General features: G+C 47.7%; 1 protein-coding gene across 2 annotated transcripts in view; it reads left to right on the top strand.

Moving 5' to 3' along the window:
* The window catches only part of ERICH1 (glutamate rich 1), a 59,653-nt gene extending 43,370 nt beyond the window's left edge, over positions 1 to 16,283 (top strand). The window contains exon 6 of one of the 2 annotated variants that reach the window (XM_024760012.1): positions 16,165 to 16,283. In XM_024760012.1, coding sequence (XP_024615780.1) covers positions 16,165 to 16,196 — 32 coding nt within the window. In that variant the 3' untranslated portion in view covers positions 16,197 to 16,283. Of the gene's footprint in view, positions 1 to 3,241; positions 4,037 to 16,164 lie in introns of those variants that run through there. The other variant, XM_024760011.1, reaches the window with a different exon arrangement.
* The last annotated feature ends 630 nt before the right edge of the window (positions 16,284 to 16,913 follow it).

Genomic DNA, 16,913 nt, shown 5'->3' on the forward strand with positions numbered 1-16,913 from the left:
CTGTACTTGTGTCTTCACAGTGCCATGGGTGGGGCTTCACACTGGCAGCTTGAAGTCCCACCGGGCCACGGTGGGAATACTCCGGCCGCAGAAATCTGTAAACACTGAGTATCAGACGATCAGGACTTTTTGGAGAGCACCTGCACAGCATGGAGCAGAACTCCGTGCCGGACCCAAGACAGGCACTGGACAAACTTTTAGTTGAGTGAATGGCGGTGATTCTGCAGATTACCTTGGGGCAGCAATCTCAAAATGAGTGCAGTGCGTGGTTGTTCTCCTGGGAAACCTCATAGTATAGCTAAAGAGTCAGGACTGACATGTTTTAAAAGCCACATATCACGTTTCGTCACATGAAACAACAGTAAAGCCAGCAGTAAAGCTATACGGCACCAGTATAATTAGCAGGTGGCTGGTGGGAGTTGACGAGACCCCTGCGCATTGGGGTCGCCAGGAGGACCTGCCTCCCCCATACGTCCAGTAGTGATCTGTTAGGGGGCCTCATCTGCCCTGCCTGTGCGGCCCTGGTCCCGCCGCGGGTCTTCAGGGGAGAGCGCCCTGCCCTTCGGGCCTTACGTTCTAGTGGGGGATGGAGGAAGCCAGACCGAGAAGTCAGTGAGGTGTGCTTCGTACAGCTGAGCCCACGGAGAAGACATGAGGGGGGCGGGGTCTTGTGGGGAGGGGAGCGAGGGGTCAGAAGCGGGTGGGAGAGGAGCCGGGGACCGGGTCACGTCGGGCCCTGGAGGTTGTGCTGAGTTCGTTGGCCTTTATCCTGGGCGACGTGGGGCCGCTGGAAGGCCAGCCTGTTGGGTCTGACTGCACTTAGCAAGATCTCTCCAGCCATCACGTTCGGACTAGAGACGGGGTCGGGGACAGCGGGGGCTTCGGTCATACTCCTGGGCACGGTCAGATTTGTGTCGGCTGTGAAGGTGGACTCAGTAGGGTTTGCAGACTGACTGGACGTGGGCGTCTGTGACCCAAAGCCCTGCACGAAGCCTGCAGCGCATCATGAGGCGGGAGAGGCAGCCACAGGAGCGGGTGGGGTGCTGAGCCGGGCCGGCTGGAGGTTCCTGTCGGACGTCCAGGTGTGGGGACTTAGGCCTGGGAGAGCCGCTGCCAGTCACCCTCACAGAGCAGCCTGGGGTCCGGGGGGACAGAGGCTTTGTCAGAGCGGGACCAGAGATGGGGTGAAGGTGGCGCCTTCGGGGGGGTTGCCAGAGGAGTAGGACCAGAGGTGGTATGGGAGGAGTGAGAGCCGGTGGGCTGCCAGTGGGAGCAGCTCCGGGAAGGGAGACCCTCAGGCAGGGGAACAAGTGCTGGCAGAGCCCTGCTCCTGCCGGGGGCGCCGCAGGGCCACTCGGGACCCCCAGCCCCGTCATCCAGTGTTTGCTCCTTTCCTTACTGCTGGTTGTTGGGCCTGCTGTATTCAGCATTTAAAAATGTACATTTCCGGGCTTCCCTGGTGGCGCAGTGGTTGAGAGTCCGCCTGCCGATGCAGGGGACACGGGTTCGTGCCCTGGTCTGGGAAGATCCCACATGCCGCGGAGCAGCTGGGCCTGTGAGCCATGGCCGCTGAGCCTGCGCGTCCGGAGCCTGTGCTACACAACGGGAGAGGCCACAACAGTGAGAGGCCCGCGTACCGCAAAAAAAAATAAATAATTTACATTTCCGTAAGAAATGTAAAAAGATCTACATTTCCATAATTTACATTTTCAGATTGCAAAAAGCCAATTTTATTAAGCTAAACTAATATGAAGTTTTTATGAGAGATGAAAATATATCATTTACAATTCAGTGGAGTTCCTCACACTGAGTTCTTCACGCGTGGCTCTGAGATGCATCAGGAGAGTTTGGAACAGGGATTGGGGACGCTTCTCTTGCTTCTTACATTGAAACCATTGGACAGGTTTTGCCTACAAGCACCTTAAGTAGTTGGTGGAACTAAAATTTATGCATGAAGCACTTTTCTGTGAAAATGGATTCCTTTTTAGTGCATGTAGGATGTGCAGTCAAAGTTTTTCTATGTTGAGCTACTTGGTAAAATGAAATCTTACAAATGGTGAAGCTTTATTTTCAAATATTGGTTCTGTCTAATTCAGATTTAGCATTCTGAAATTGTTTTCTTTTTCATAAAACTAGCTTATGAAGTTTAATTAGTAGCTGTATCTCTCCTGTCTATAGAGTAAGCCTGGAAATAGTAGCATTTAACAGCAGACACAGGGGGCTTTCTCTCTCTGCTGCCTCAACGATTGTTTTTCCTAGTTCACGGGTGTTTCATTGACTGGGGTGTAGCAGCCGTGTCCCGAGGCCGGTGCACGTGCTTTTACAGTTGGGCTCACATATTGCGTTCCGTCATCTGCATGTACATGCGCGTCACCATCTGTGGGGTTTTTATCATGCTCCGCGCACCATGAAGATGCTGCAGGCATCCCCGCCCTGGACACTCCTGAGTCCTCTGTGCACACATTAGCCACCACCATCCTCGGGAGCCCGAGGCTGGGGGGCAGGGCAGCTGGCCCGGGCAGGACGGGGGACGAGTTTGGAGGCACCTCAGCCACACTTCTGCATGGAGCGTGAGATGGGACCCCTCCCCGCAGTCCCAGCCTCTGCTCGAAAGTGCGTCTCGGGGCCTCAGCAGCAGTCGGCTGCCCCTCAGGCACCAGGATCTGAGCCAGACAGGGTGTGTGTGCTCTCAGGGTTGGCGCCTCCGAACCTGCGTCCCCCTCAGTGAGCATCTTTACGAGGAGTGAGGCCCAAAATGAGGGGCTGTGACCTCAGCTCAGGCCCTTTGCTGGGCTGTTCCTGGGACAGTTTCCTGAAACCTGAGTGCTGTCCCTTCCAGCTCATCTCACTTAGAATCCTGCTTCTAACGTCCTGCTACTTTGTGCACCTTTGAAGTAAACTTCTATTTCTGTTTCATTTCAGTTTGTATGTGGTTTCTTTGAGCTCAGATGTTAAGCATGTAATATTGTGTGTGGTGTTATGGAGTTCAGCTCTAACTGACAGAAATTTTGTATCCAAGTGAAATACAAATATTCCAAACTCACCCATACTTTTATGGGATTTGCAAGCGTGCTGACAATCAACATCCTTTCAACACCCGAGTTGTGTCTTATTAGATTATTTCAGGGTTTACTTTGGGCCTAAGGACTAATATCTACAAAATAATAATTTATAATTTTTCTTTTTGTTTGAATTTTTTGTTTTATTTTATTTTTTGTTCTGTTTTCTTTTTGCTTTCCAGACTATGCCCGAGTAATCTCAGCTTTCTTTAATTACTGGATCACACATATCCTTCCTGAGAAAAACAATGAATAAAATCAGTACATCTATTTAAGAAGAGCTAATATTTGACAAGAAAATAGGAAAGACAGATATGAAGTGGGCTGGGACTTAATTTCTATACACAGAGAAGATGAAATTCTCTAAGTTTTCTTTGTAGCCCAAACCCTGGGAACTTTGAGGACATTTCAATTCATCTGTTTGTACATAATAGGTAGATGTAATCTGAGACTTTTAAGTGAGCAATTGGGATAAAATTGAAAATTTCTTTGAAATTGTGTGTGTCTTAAATTTAAAAATGGACATTCTGTTAAATTGAATAAACTGTATAGTTTGAAGCTGTATATATATTTTTATAAAGTTTTAAATCACTTTGTGTCTGAAAGTTTGTTTTAAGAATGTCGTATGGATATTAAAACGTTCATGGTTAAGTAGTTTGATTCTAGTTGAATTTATTGATTGTTTTCTTCTTTTTTTTCTCTTTACTTTGAGAAGAATATCAAGAACATGTTTTTCCTGTTTGATCTTCCTTTTGTCATAGAAGCCGTCACCAGTTTTCAGTGAGACTGAGTTTTAAAAACAGCAGTCAATCAATCGATGCAGCGTCTCAGGATTGGCACTGTCTCTATACATGAAAATACACTTTTTTACTGTGGTAAAGTATACATGACATAAAGGATGCCATTTGAGCCTTTTTGAAGTGTACAGTTAAGTGGCATTAAGTACATTCGCAGTGTTGTGAGGTCATCACCACTGTCCTTCCTTTTTTAGGCTGAACAGTGTTCCACCTTCTGTCCGTGGACACTGGGGTTGTTTCCCCCATTTCCTGTTACGAATAATGCTACAGTGAACATCATGTACAAAATTCTGCGTGCACATTTGTTTTCATTTATCTTGGGAGTGGAATAGCTGGATCAGATGGCAACTCTACGTTAACCTTTTGAGGAGCTGCCAGGATGTGGTCCACAGCAGCTGCACCATCTTCATCCCCACCAGCCAAACATGAGTGCCAAGCTCTCCACGTCCTCGCCAGCACTTGTTATTGTCCATTTTCCTGGTAATCGCCGTCCTCATGGTTGTGCAGAGGCATCGTGTGGTGGTTTCAGTTTACATTCTATGTACTCATTGGCTCTTCTCCTCCTTGGAGAAATTCCTGTGGAAGTTATTGCCCATTTGTGAATTAGATTATTAGCTTTTTGTCATTGAATTATGAGTTCTTCATGTTGGGTATTAACCCCTTATCAGATCTATGATTTGAAAATATTTTCTCTCATTCTGTAGCTTGTCTTTTCACTCTCTTGTTAGTATATATATAGATAGATTCTTTATCATATTCATTATGATTTATTACAGGATATTGAATATAGCTGCCTGTGATATACAGTAGGACCTTGTTTCTCCATCCTGTATATGCTAGTTTGCATCTGCTGATCCCAAACTCCCAGTCCATCCCCCTCCCCATTAGCAACCACAAACCTGTTCTCTGTCTGTGAGTCTGTTTCTGTTTTGTAAATAAGTACGTTTGTGTGATATTTTAGATTCCACATATATGATATCATATGGTATTTGTCTTTCTCTTTTTGACTTGTTTCACTTAGTATGATAATCTCTAGGTCCATCCATGTTGCTGCACATGGCATTATTTCATTCTTTTTTATGGCTGAGTAGTATTCCATTATACACACACACACACACCCCAAATCTTCTTTATCCATTCATCTGTCAATGGACATTTAGGTTGCTTCCATGTTTTGGCTGTTGTAAATAGTGCTGCTGTGAACATTAGGGTGCATGTATCTTTTTGAATCAGATTTTGTCTGGATATATACCCAGGAATCAGATTGCTGGATCATATGGCAATTTGACATGGCAACTCTATTTTTAGTTTTTTGAGGAACCTCCATACTGTTTTCCATAGTGGCTGCACCAGCTCACATTCCCACCAACAGTGTAGGAGGGTTCCCTTTTTTCCACACCCTCTCCAGCATTTATTATTTGTAGACTTCTTAATCAGATTAGGGCCATTCTGAGTGGTGTGAGGTGTTACCTCATTGTAGTCTTTTTTTTTTTTAATTTATTTTTGGCTGTGTTGGGTCTTCGTTGCTGTGCGCGGGCTTTCTCTAGTTGCAGCGAGCGGGGGCTACTCTTCATTGCAGTGCACGTGCTTCTCATTGCGGTGGCTTCTCTTGTTGCAGAGCACAGGCTCTAGGCACCCGGGCTTCAGGAGTTGTAGCACGTGGGCTCAGTAGTTGAGGCTGGCGGGCTCTAGAGCGCAGGCTCAAGTTGTGGTGCACAGGCTTAGTTGCTCCACGGCATGTGGGATCTTCCTGGACTGGGGCTCGAACCCGTGTCCGCTGCATTGGCAGGCGGATTCTTGACTGCTACGCCACCAGGGTAGCCCCTCATTGTAGTTTTGATTTGCATTGCTCTAATAATTAGCAATGTTGAGCATCTTTTCATGTGCCTGTTGGCCATTTGTATGTCTTCTTTGGAGAAATGTCAATTTAGGTCTTCTGCCCACTTATTGATTGGGTTGGTTTTTTTGACATTGATTTGTATAAGCTGTTTGTATATGTTGGAAATTAAGCCATTGTCGTTCACATCGTTTTCAAATATCTTCTCCCAGTCCATAGGCTGTCTTTTCATTTTGTTGGTGGTTTCCTTTGCAGTGCAAAAGCTTTTAAGTTTGATTAGGTCCCATTTGTTTATTTTTGCTTTTATTTCTATTGCCTTGGGAGACTGATTGGTATGACTTCTGTCAAAGAATGTTTTGCCTATGGAGTTTTATGTTGTCATGTCTTATATTTAAGTCTTAAAGCCATTTTGAATGGACCTGTCCTGATCCCCATCCTGGTTGGTGGCCCATCCTGGTGTCCAGGCCTGGCTGGCAGCTCCACTTACCAACCTTTATTAAGCTCAGGGAGCTGTATGGTGTATGGTATATGGGTGTGTTCTAACTTGATTGATATATATGAGGCTGTCCAGCTTTCCCAACACCACTTGCTGAAGAGACTGTCTGTTCTCCATTGTATATTCTTGCCTCCTTCGCCGAAGATTAATTGACTGGAGGTGTGTGGGTTTATTTCTGGGCTCTCTATTCTGTTCCATTGATCCATATGTCTGTTTTTATGCCAGTACCTTGCTGTTTTGATTACTGCAGCTTTGTAGTATTGTCTGAAGTCTGGGAGGGTTATGCCTCCTGCTTTGTTCTTTTTCCTCAGGATTGCTTTGGCAATTCTGAGTCTTTTATGGTTCCATATAAATTTTAGGATTATCTGTTCTAGTTCTGTGAAAAACGTTATGGGTAATTTGATAAGGATTGCATTAAATCTATAGATTGCTTTGGCTAGTATGGCCATTTTAGCCATATTAATTCTTCCAATCTAAGAACATGGGATATCTTTCCATTTCTTTGAATCATCTTCAGTTTCCTTTATTAATGTTTTATAGTTCTCAGCATATAAGTCTTTCACCTCCTTAGTCAGGTTTATTCTTAAGTTTTTTTTTTTTGGATGCAATTTTAAAAGGGATTTTTAAAAAATTTATATTTCATTGCCTTTCTATTTAATTGTTATTATAAAGCAATGCAACCAATTTCTGTATGTTAATCTTGCATCCTGCTATTTTGCTTAATTCGTTTCTCAGTTCTAGTAGTTTCTGTGTGGAGTCTTTAGGGTTTTCTATATGTAGTGTCCTGTCATCGGCATATAATGACAATTTTACCTCTTCCCTTCCAATTTGTATACTTTCTCTTTTTCTTATCTGATTGCTGTGGTGAGGACTTCCAATACTATGTTGAATAGAAGTGGTGAGAGTGGGCATCCTTATCTTGTTCCAGATTTAGTGGGAGGGCTTTCAGCTTTTCTCCATTGAGTGTTATGTTGGCTGTGGGATTGTCATAAATAGCTTTTATTACATTGAGATATGTTCCCATAAATGGAATTGTTTTTATTTCCTTTTCAGATTGTTCATTGCTAGTGTATAGAAATGCGGCTGATTTTTTGTATTCATTTTGTATCCTGCTAGTTTTCTGAATTCATATATTAGCTCGAACAGTTGTGTGTACGTGTGTGTGTATAATCTTTAGAGTTTTCTACATATAAGATATCATCTGTGAAGGAGGTCATTTTATTTCTTTCCTTCCACTGTGGATGCCCCATTCTCCAGAGCTCCTCTTCCCCATCACCGTCTGTGTCCTTAAGAGGTGTCTGCTCCACTAAGTAGAACCTTCTGGAAGCAAATGAAACAGCAAGGATGCCCTACTGGTTCTGGAGATCTGTCAACTTGAGACTAGTTGCTGTGAAGTTCCCTGAGCTTAATAAAGGTTGGTAAGTGGAGCTGCCAGCCAGGCCTGGACACCAGGATGGGCCACCAGCTAGGATGGGCATCAGGACAGGTCCACCAACCAGGGCAGGTCCACTGACCAGAACAGGGCCCCCCAACCGGGATGGGCCACCAACTAGGATGGGTCATCAACCACGATGAGCCCACAACTGGGACAAGCCACCAACCAGGGTGGGTCACCAACCAGGATGGGCCACCAACTGGAATGGGCCACCAACTGGGATGGGTCATCAACCACGATGAGCCCACAACTGGAACAAGCCACCAACCAGGATGGGTCACCAACCAGGATGGGCCACCAACCAGGATGGGTCACCAACTGGGATGGGCTCACCGTACCCCAGGGGCTGCCTCCTTGAGAATGGATGATGGTCCACTGTCTCCATGGAGCTGGAAACAAGACACGGCCACAGCCTGAAGTAGGACTGTGGGCAGCTTCCAGTCCATGCCTAAGATGGCCTTCGTCTCATTTCCCCCTCAGTGGAGATATGATCTGCTGCCACAGCTGCTTTTCCCTCCTCCCCTGAGACATAACGTCAGTGAGGTCAGAGGCCCAGGAATTGTGTCACTTTCACCGCAGGGCTGAGGGGTCACTCTAGGCAGGTAACATCAACCTGCTGCTTCCTTTTCAGAACCTCTGCCTGCCTCGGGCGGGACACCTGACTTTCTGATTTGCCAGGTTGTAATCCTTCCATTAAGGTGCCTCTTAATTAATGACACGTGTTTGCCGGTATGAAAATAAATTAAATATTGACAGATTCATAATTTCCCATTAATTCTCAATATCCAATTTGTGTCTTTCAGTTATACACAATCTACATCTTTTCCATGCCCAGCAAATGAATTCACTATTGTTGGATTCTGGGGAAAATTTGTGATTTGCAGACAAGACTTAACCCTTTACTTGATTCTTTTCTGGTCTCAGCACAGAATCCCTGTAAACTCTCCTGTCAGCTCATTGGGCTTTACTTTGTCCGTTTCCCTGACCACACCCTAAAAGTACTGAGGAACAGGGGTGTAATTGAGCAGGTGGGACGGTCAGGGTTAATCAGTTTTGCGTATCATTCTAATTTCAAAGAGAAAAATGCCTCTTCTAGAAAAAAAAAATAAATCTTGTCTCTGTGTCAGCATAATTAGGATAATCTGTTTCTCCCAGTGTGACTGAAGTTAGATGATAATTAGATCAACTTATCTTTTACAATAGTGCAAAATATCATTCAGTCTGAGTCATTTGTTTTCTGTAAACCATACCAATTAAGGCAGAAAGGAAGCTCTCAAGAATGTGAGGAATGCTCATCACAGTGAGATGGGGGGCGGGGGAAGCCCAGCGCTTTTCTGCATCCTGAGATCTCAGCAATTAGGAGAGGTGGTAGCAGTGTCTCCCTGCTGTTCCCCAGGCCCTGATGCTCAGTGTTTTCAGAAAAAACTGTCCTAGGTTCGCTCACACTCACTTGGCCGGTTCTGGATTTTCCTCTCCATGCAGCACTCGCTGTGCCCAGTTTCTCTAGGGAGCATGTGTTCTCATTCAGAGAATCTGGTGAAACATTGGGTCCCCTCCAAAATAAGAAGCATGCACAGAGCTGCCCCACCACACACACACACACACACACACACACACACACTGCACAACTAAAGGGGTTGCAGACGCCCTGAAACCCACGCAGCGGTGGATTGATTGTCTACTTCTGCATGACAGATTACCACGAATTTAGTGGCTAAAACAATGCCCTTTATTGCCCCCCAGTGACCATGAGTCAGGCCCAGGCTTGGCCTGCTGTGTCCTGGGTTTGGGGCCTCATGGGCTGTGGGCAGAATTCTATTCCTGTGGTTGTGGGACTGAGGTCCTAGTTTTCTTGCTGGCTGCCAGCTGGGGCTACTTTCACCTCCCTGAGGCCCTCCAAGTCCCAATCCCCCCCACCCTCTTCCCACCTGGCAGTGACTCCTCTGAGGCCAGCAGAGGAGGACCAGGTTCTGAAGGGCTTCCCCGGTGGAGTCAGGCCGCCAGATTGGCCTCCCTTTTGCTTCATTTAAAACCAACTGATTACAGGCCTTCGGGTCCTTTGTCCTTGCATGTGGCACTTGGCACTGACCCTTCTGGTACCTCCCTGGCCCATAGCACCTGGCACAGATCTTGCACTCGTCACTCAACAGACATTTCTTGAGGCAACCACTCAAGTTTTCCTTCCAGACGACCTGCCGTCGGAATGTGGTTAGCTGCTGCCAGCCCTTCAGACCCACATCCTGCATAGACCAGATGTCTTCATTTACTGGGGTAGACTAGATGTCCTCATTTACCAGGGTAGACTAGATGTCCTCATTTACCAGGGTAGACCAGATGGCCTTGGTTACCATCACTGTATAGGCCCCATAGATGTTCAAATGGGGTCATGCAACCCCTTTCATTTTGCAAAACAGAAGCTAGTGACCAGAGAATTTAGGAGGCTTGCTCAATGTCACATAGCACTCATAAAGGTAGAAAGTAGAAAGTAAGATGAGTAAGGTGTAGGTGAGAATATATAGGTGATATGTTTTCAGAATTCAGGTGGAGAGAAATTACCTTCATGGAGGAATCAAGGGAGAAAGATGGCTTCATAAAAGGTGATACCTGAGCTCCTCCCTAAAAGACAGATAGGATGAGGATGTGTGGAAATACAGGAGGAAGGCAGAGGGGCTGGGAGGTGACAGAGCAGGTGGAAGAAGGGAGTGCTTCCCCTGTCTTGTGACTGTTTTCTATCTGCACCAACACAGAGATATTTCAATCAGCAGCTATGCTGTTGACTCATAAAAGTGTCACACTTCTGCTGGAAATTATCCCCAAGAATGTCTCCTCTTCAGATTTAATCACCACCACCCATGCTGGAAATGTGCCTGTCCTAAAATAATAAATGTTTTCTTAAGGGCTTAGAACACTCCAACATGAATGTAGACAGCAGCTGATGGCAATGCCAGCAATCAGCCATGCAAGGCAGTTACCCCAGAACAAACCTCAAGTAAATATGTCTGCAGCAATCACAAGGGCAGCCTCATCTATCCATCCTCACAAACTCCACGGTATAATCCATTTTCTTACCTCAATGATGCTCTCATTGCAAGTTTAGGTGCTCATCCAGTTTTTAATTATATTCATAATGGAGAATGAAGAAGAAAAAGGGAACCGACACTTATTGAGCACCTACTGTGTGCCAGGCGTGATGAATTCCTTACATACGGTATCTTTCTATTCTTGAAATCCTTTAAAGTTTTAACAGTTATTAGCATCCCCACTCTGTGGATGAAGAAATGTTTGCTTGACCTTAAGGTCACTATTGACCGCGAGTAATGAAACATTAGAATTTCCATCGCTAAAGCTGACTTGTGATCACCCTTTCTCATAAACGTACATAATCAAACTCGGCCTCACTACTTAGCCAATTGTTTCCTTTTCCCTGCCTCTGAGAATAGCCAATGTCCATGACGGACATAGAGACCCATAGTGTCTCCTGCCTGGCAATGATGTTATGAGGCCCAGAGCAGAGTAGGCACACAGCACGTGTGATCTGATGGTGCCTGCGTGCATATGATATCCTGGTCTTAGACAGTTGTCACTTTCTTTAGTGGCTTGGGAGCGTCCTGAAATGGCCTTTTGGACCCTGGCACCGTCCTTGTACCTGACTGTCCCCCTAGGTGATGCACTTATCATCTGTGATTCAGAAACATCCCAGGGCTGTGTTGGGTGCTGGGCTACACGGATGAACAGGAGCCAGTGTCCCATTTGTGCCCTGGGGCCAGCCAGCTGCTGTGCATTGTTGCCACATGGGTGAGTCATGACCAAAACCCCAGCAGATCAACAGGAGTGAGCGGGGTCTTCCACAGGTCTGAGTGGACGCTGACAGTACAGCGCCTGAGGGAGCGTCAGAGATTGTCCCCGGCAAGGCTGGCTTTGCCGCACTCGGCTCCAGGCTCGGACCTGAAAGGTTAATCCCAGCCCAGTGCTCCAGAGGAAAACCGGTGGAGGCCGTGGAGCGGATTGATTTTAAGGACTTTGTCTCGAGAACACTCCCAGCAGGAAAGGGCAAAGCCAGGTGAAGCGATGTAGCCAGAACTGAAGACGAGCCGCCAGAGAGCCAAGGTGACCATGACTCCAGCCAGCAGGATGGGAGCAAGTGTCCCAGAGCACCCAAGGGTCAAGGCTGACGGCACCAGGGGAGTCCTGGGTCTGAGCAGGCTCAGGCGGCCCAGCCCCTACGGCGCCTGCGCACAAGGCAGCCCCCAGGCTGGCACCTCGGAGGCTCAAAGAACTCCCTGTTTATTGCTTTTAAGAAATGCTATTTTTATACTGTTAAAAATTAAAGCAATGCAAAAAAGTACAACTAAGGAAGTAAAATATTACTCCCTAAGTCCCACCACACAAAAACAAAGATGGTTAATTTTGCTGAACATGACAGGCCTGGAAGGATGATAGCCATGCCGATGGTTGGGAAGAATTTTATAATAAAAGACTCAAACGAAGATGAGTCTATTAAAACTAATAGGCATTTCAGCTCATTTTACTTGAATTTATTAAGTAAAAAGTTATGTGTTCGAGGGAAAGAAACTGAAACTGTATTAAAGGAGGTGCTGAACTTTGTAAAAATATTTCTCCTCCCAAAGAATATTAGTTCCTAAAGGATCCTTGCAGTAGCTCTTCCTGGGGGACTGAACGCCACAAGGGGAGCCTTGTAACCTGGGGGGACTCTCTGGACATCAGAGAAATCGGGTGGCCAGTCGGCGTTTAGGAGAGGAGGAGGAGACCAACCACCATGCAGGACAGCTCTCGTGCAGTTTCCTCAGATGCCACCTGCCCTGCAGGTGTTCCAGCGACAGGTATGCAGGTGAGAAAGCTGTTTACAGCGATCTGAGCTCAGCACCACCTCTGTTTTCATGTATAAACACAAGGCGGTTTTCACACAACTGCAGTATTTCCTGCATATTTCAGGAGTGCCATGGTCTGTCGTACACATGGGGGATGTAGCACCTCATTTTGTGCCAAGAACTGTTCACCTTTTCTGAAAATCAATCCCCATGGCAACGTCAGTCGTGTTGCTGAGTCACCATCAGGTGGTGAGGGGGAAATACCGGGAGACCACGACCAAAGATGGGAAAAGGATTGTGCGCCAACACTGCAGACAGACAGGCTGCCCACTGCATGGTAGTAGCCGAGCCCTGTGTGGGGTGAACTGCCCCTTGCCCGCCTGCGGGATCTCTCACCCCGGCACATCCATCGGGGCTGCTTCGGGGATCCCGCATCTTATGGGTGCTGAAGAGGGGTGTCTGTGCTGCCTTTTAGGGGAAAGTCTGTTTTTAGGCAGAAAATGTGCTGGTGCAGGTGGGCAGTGTGTGGATAGTCAGTGCCACGTGGGCTGACAAGGGTTATATGGAGCCTGAGGACTTGGGCCAAGTCCAGAGCTGAAGAACGGAGCCCAGGTCACCTTGTCACACCTGCGTCTCCAGCACCAAGGCTACAGATGAAATGCTGTGAGAAGCCCTCTTAAAACTCCTGGAAAAGAAAAGTCTGCACGTATGATTCCCTTTCCTGGTCATCTGTCTCCTGAAGACCCTGAGTGTGAACCGGAGGTCCCCACGGAATAGATACCCCATTTCAGCTCCTGCTACATGAAGGGTGACTTAATAGTCTTGATTTGGCTGAAGTGGGCCTTGGCAAACTGACAATAGGAAAATGACAGTTTCCTGCCTGCTCTGCTCGTGAGTAGAACTTGGCCCACATTTAATCATTCGGAGCGAGCAGGATGATGGCGGGTGAAGAAGAGGAAAAGGTTCAGCCTGGGTGCAGGGCCCAGGGATGGCGGGCCAGCCATCAGGATGCCTCACGAAGAAGCCGGCATCTCCTGCGGGCCACCAGGTGCCAGACAGATGTTGATCCCCTCCATTCCGGAGGCTGAAGTCCTAGGCCACAAGCCTGGCCGGTCCTGTGGGGCCTCTTACTGGCCTGGAGACACACCTTCTGTGCCTTCATATGGCCTTTCCTCTGTGGGGAGAGGGGACCCCGGCACCCCCATCAGAGCAGGATCCACCCTGTGACCTCATCTGACCTTAATCTCCCCCCAAAGGCCCACCTCCTGAAAAGTCACCCAGGGGTTAGGGCTCTCGCAGGTGCGTCCATATGGGCGGTGGGAGAACAGAGAAGAAAGAGGCAAACAGAGCACTGAGGCCCAGGAGGTGAAGAGGGGGGCTGGGGAAGAGAGGTCTGGTCCATGGTGCCCCGTGCTCAGAGGGACTGGAAGGGGCTCCGGATGCCCCACAGCAGAGGGGATGATGGAGCCTCTCCTCAGGGCTGGCCCACCATGCTTTCCGGGCCCATGAGTGACACCATGGAGCCCCCAGAGGTCAGGGCGAGCCAGTCTCATTCTTTCCCGCCAGGCGAGGCCTGCACCCCCGGGGCTGAGAAAGCACAGTCCCTGGAGATGTGGTGAGGGCCCTCCCTCCATCTGCGATGCGTGGCAATGCAGGTTGAGCTGTTGTGATGTTTAAGCCAACGGGCAAATGCTGGTCCGCCTTAAGCACAGGGTCTTGGGTCCACAATTATGGGGTCAGGGCCTGGGTGGGGGCGAGTCTCCGCCACCGAATCCCGATGTGGAGCTCCCTGCAGAGTCGGGGAAACTGTGGGCAGAGACAAAAAAGACACCCTCTCAAATAAGGGATAATTGTGCTCTTGGGAAGAAAGAGGAAGGACCAGCAGGCAGAATTCCCTCCGTTTCATCCAGTCCTGAGCAGCTGTGATGTCACAGCAGTAGCAGGAAGAGACAGAGCCAGGGACATGGACAGTGCCGTGATGCAGGGGAACCTACAGCAGGGTGCACAGGGCTCACGGGGCGCACCTGACATTCGGTCCTGGTTCAGACATTCTGGTGTCAGGACGGATGGAGACCCCCAGGCGGGGAGGGGCTGGGTGCTCACAGGCCACCCAGCTGGGGGAGGGCGCAGATGCTCTGAAAAGGCTTGTTGTCCTTGTTCTTGAATGTTTGATCCTTTTTAACCCAACTGAGCAGCTTTTTGGTGGAGGGGCATACTAGCGTCATCAATGCAGATGAGAAGGAAAACGATGAAAAACACAATCGTGACAAGTTTTCAGTTGGCTGGCCCAGGGAGGGGAAATACCCAGAACCAAAAGTTTGCTTGGGGATTTCCCTGGCGGTCCAGTGGTTGAGAATCCGCCTTCCAATGCAGGGGACGCAGATTCAATCCCTGGTCTGGGAACCAAGATCCCACATGCCACGGGACAACTAAGCCCATGCATGGCAACTACTGAGCCCGTGCACTCTAGAGCCCGCACGCCACAACCAGAGAGAAGCCCGCATGCTGCAACAAGATCCCATGTGCCGCAACTAAGACCCAACACAGCTGAATAAATAAATGTTTTTTAATTATTAAAAAAAAAGTTTGCTTGAACTGTTCTCACAAATCAGACTGCAAAGAAATTCAAACTTAGCCACAAACAAAAACTTTACTGATGAGCCTGTGAGGGACAAGAGGGTCACCACGTGGCTGGTGGGAGACACAGGGCACTGCGGAAGGTGGTCTAGAAATAACCCAGCAAGGGCTCGTGCCTAGGAACCCATCCTGAGTTTACATCTGCAATGGTTAAAGACAAATTATATATATACACATACATGCATTATATGTTAAATACAGTATTGTGTATTACACGCAGCGTATACAACGTTATATATTGTGTGAGAGATAACAATGTTATATATTGTGTGAGAGATAATGCGTACTGATAGTACTTGTTGCCAGTGATAAAATTCAGATCTTCACGTGAAACCTTGAATTTTGGAAACCTCATATCCATCACAATTATTGACATGATTTCATATTCCAGCTGCCACCAAACTTTAAGAAACTTCGGGGCTTCCCTGATGGCACAGTGGTTAAGAATCCATCTGCCAATGCATGGGACATGGGTTCAAGCCCTGGTCCAGGAAGATCCCACACGCTGCAGAGCAACTAAGCCCATGCACCACAACTACTGAGCCTGTGCTCTAGAGCCCGCGAGCCACAACTGCTGAGCCCGCGTGCCACAACTACGGAAGCACACGCACCAAGAGCCTGTGCTCCGCAACAAGAGAAGCCACCGCAATGAGAAGCCCACGCACCGCAACGGAGAGTAGCCCCCGCATACCGCAACTAGAGAAAGCCTGCACGCAGCAACGAAGACCCAACGCAGCCAAAAATAAATAAATTTAAATTAAAAAAAAAAGAAACCTCAACTTGTTGAGGTTGGCTGTTGTATAAAAAGTATCCATAATTATCAGTAAGGAATATTAACATACTCCTTCCTCTCTTTTCCCATTCTATAGTAAATTTGCTAAAGAGTTTGTTTTGAAAAGTATAGTTATTTTTCACTGAAATGCATTATTTGTGTTAACATATGAGGGGTTTATTATTGTTCTTTTAAAATGAATGAATACATGTTTTTAAATTTCTGTTTAATTTCTAGTGTGGTAAATGTTTATAGTCATATACACACAAGCACAGCTCACAGTGTCCTCAATACCTTTCCAGCATGTCAGGGGCTCCTGAGAGGCAGAGTTTAACAACGACTGCTGCCCACCTTCTGCCCGGAATTAACCAGGCTCCTTGGAGATATGGCCGGTTCCAGTCGTGGAGAAGGAAAGTACAAGGTGAGTCCAGAGTATCTTGTTCCAGGAAGCAAGTAATTGCTCAAAAATGTAAAAGGACTTATCAAAATGACAGAAAAGCCAGCTTCAAGAGTCTCCCAGTGGCCAGATTTGGAAAAAGGTAAGCATTAAAGAGAGCAATGATGTAACCCTAAGGAAAGCATGGGGAGGGAGGTGGGGAGGAGGAGATCTTTTCTCTCCCGCTCTGCTCTCCGCAGGGAGGTCGGGGTGGGGCTGAAAGTTCCAACCCTGTAATCACAGGAGGGTTCCTCTGGCCACCAGCCCCCATCCTGAAGCCCTGGGGCCTCACCAGCAGTCACCTCGTTACTTATAAAAAGTCGCTCATCACTCTGGAGAATCCGAGGCTCTGTGTCAGGAACTTGGGACGGAAACCAAATGTTACCTCTCACCCGCTGCAGCCCCAGCAATCCACCCTGTCCTTGGGCTCATCAGGAAGAGGGTCTCACAGGGGCGGGACAGACCGATGTGGCCAAAGGTCGGAATTATTTTCCCCCCTGCCCACAATTTGGGGAGAACAGAGATGGGCTCTTCCTCGGAGCCAGGCCTGCCTGGAGGGGGCGTCGTGCACAAAGGTCCTGAGCCTGCCCCTTTCTTGGGGCACCTGTCCTCACA

The sequence above is a fragment of the Neophocaena asiaeorientalis genome, unplaced genomic scaffold (genome assembly GCF_003031525.2).
Source record: "Neophocaena asiaeorientalis asiaeorientalis breed wild unplaced genomic scaffold, Neophocaena_asiaeorientalis_V1.1 scaffold521, whole genome shotgun sequence".
Taxonomy (NCBI): domain Eukaryota; kingdom Metazoa; phylum Chordata; class Mammalia; order Artiodactyla; family Phocoenidae; genus Neophocaena; species Neophocaena asiaeorientalis.